The following is a 2,257-nucleotide window of genomic DNA, read 5'->3' on the forward strand; positions in this document are numbered from 1 at the left end:
CAGCCCACCACGGGTATCGAAACCCAGATTCTAGCCTTGTAAGTCCACAGACATACCGCTGTGTCACTGGGGGCGAAATTAAATTCACTTGTTCATTTTAGAGCAAATCCACATTAGGCTATCTGCTGTGTCCACTGCGGGGACTCGAACCTCAGGTTTTAGCTTTGTAAGTTTGTAAACTTATGGCTCACCCATCGGGGAAAGACAAAGAGAAGTTCCAACAAACTAGTCAGAGATCTCGTTTGATTAGTATTTTAAAATATTTAGTCAAATTATAACAACATTAAATATTTGTCTACTTTTTTAATAAGTAAATTATGATAAAATTATTTTAAGATAAACTATTATGTTAGATTTATTTGCTATAAAACTAACTGCACAAATATATATATATTATAATAGAAACAAATTCCATTTCATCTATTATTTTAAGTACGGTAGTACTTAATAGTAAGGATCGACAAAGATTCCAAATAATTCACACGCCGAAAAACCACCCTATCGAATTCCTAAGTGAAAAACCCACCATTCAAAGTATTGATTACGTTATATTATAAGCATATATACTAATAATAAGCTAAAAAGGTCGCTTGAATTTCCGATATAACAACTAAAAAATGTCTGAAACAGCAACTTTTTCGACTACTATCTAACTACCTGATCACGTCAGCGGGGCTAGCGCCTATACAGCTCGGACTGTCGCTACAAGATTTGTTCATCTTACTTGATTGGTCTGTAGATATCTGCTCTTATACAGATATACTTTATACAGGTATAACATAAAAAGTAAACAAACAAGAGCATTAAAAAAATTATTAATTATGAAATCAAGTAAGGATCCTGTTATAATAATAATGAAACAATAATTAAACCACAATTACAAATTTATAAAATTTAATCCTTACTTTGGCCTACTGCTGCAAAAGTAAGGATTATAATTTATAAATTTGCGATTGTGGTTTTAATTCTTGTTTCATTACTTTTTTATAGCAGGATCCCCACTTTATTTTAAAATTCGTGAATTTTTAATACTTTTGTTAAAGTTTAAAAAGCAGAGTTCAAAATATTAAAGCAAGAAACCTATCGTCACTACTATGAAACACTGGTATATTTCTGGAAACTGGGAATTAAAAAAAACTTCAGACAAAAATATTTTTTACCTCACTTTAGGGGGACGTCATCTTATCTGGATAGGGTTATGCCTATACTTTTATTATCTCAATGTCATTTCTTCGAACGAGTGATTTCTCTAACGGCCTCTCTTACAATCCGTGAACAGCAATTCCCTTGTTTATAACGGAAGCTTCGGAGAAACGTTGCTATTTTAAAAATCTTTTTATGGTTCTTTTTAAAATTAAAAGGGTGTTGTTTTTCTATTCCATTTGCTTTAAGATATTTCAATGAATTTTACTGGTACTACTTACCGAGTTGCCACCTAGGAAGTTCCATTGTGTCCATCAACCACACGGGCAAACATGGTTCTAGAACTGCCATTGCTGACGTAGAAACCCATACAGCTCCTTTTAGTAGATCAGACGAGGAAACTTAGATTTATTTTAAACATAACTACCCAAAACAATTAAAGGGTAATCGGAACTTGTAACATTATAGCCATGATAAGGCAAAAACCTTGGTTCATCGTTACGCAAAGGTATCTGTACTAGTTCAATTCTTCTGTAAGGAACCTACACTATACTTTTTAAGTATTTTCCAAAAAAGCAGTACTACGTTTTAGATTTCTCTGAGAAAGCTGGACTAACTCACCAGGATAGATCACTAAAATAAGAATGAAAACGGTGAAAAATTTAATTATTAGAGAAGTATTAGTTTAGACAAATCACAACAGAACTGACTCTTCTTTGTCGATTTGTCTAAACTAATTTATCAGGGTGGTAAATCGTATGAAATAGTGCAATTGTCTGTGGATAAACAAAATTCACACCGAGTATTTCCCAAATCTACAGTGAATATAAAATTCTGTTGTATAATATTTTCCATCATTAATCTAGGGAGGTTGATGAGAGCTGAAATAGCTTGGAACTGCAACATGATCAAAAAGTTATCCAATATTAGCAAACATGTTTCATATACACCTGGAAAAAAGTTAAGCACCCCCGTGTTTTTTTCAAGTGATTCAGATTCGACATTCTTGTGACTGATTATAAATTACCATTCAATCTAAACGTGTTTATCAAATGAAATTATGCATTATTGGGCACAAGAAAACAAGATTATCACCGTAAAATAACAAGTTTTA

The 2,257-nt window shown here is 32.3% G+C and overlaps 1 protein-coding gene across 4 annotated transcripts in view; it reads right to left on the minus strand.

Annotated features, from left to right (window-relative positions):
- Nucleotides 1-2,257, minus strand: part of LOC106467827 (synaptic vesicular amine transporter-like) — a 66,125-nt gene that overhangs the window by 21,968 nt on the left and 41,900 nt on the right. For all 4 annotated transcript variants that reach the window (XM_022396020.1, XM_022396023.1, XM_022396021.1 and 1 more), the window contains one exon: nt 1,425-1,520. In XM_022396020.1, the coding sequence (XP_022251728.1) occupies nt 1,425-1,520 (96 nt within the window). The remainder of the gene's footprint in view (nt 1-1,424; nt 1,521-2,257) is intronic.

This window comes from Limulus polyphemus, unplaced genomic scaffold (assembly GCF_000517525.1).
Source record: "Limulus polyphemus unplaced genomic scaffold, Limulus_polyphemus-2.1.2 Scaffold2758, whole genome shotgun sequence".
In the NCBI taxonomy this organism is placed as follows: domain Eukaryota; kingdom Metazoa; phylum Arthropoda; class Merostomata; order Xiphosura; family Limulidae; genus Limulus; species Limulus polyphemus.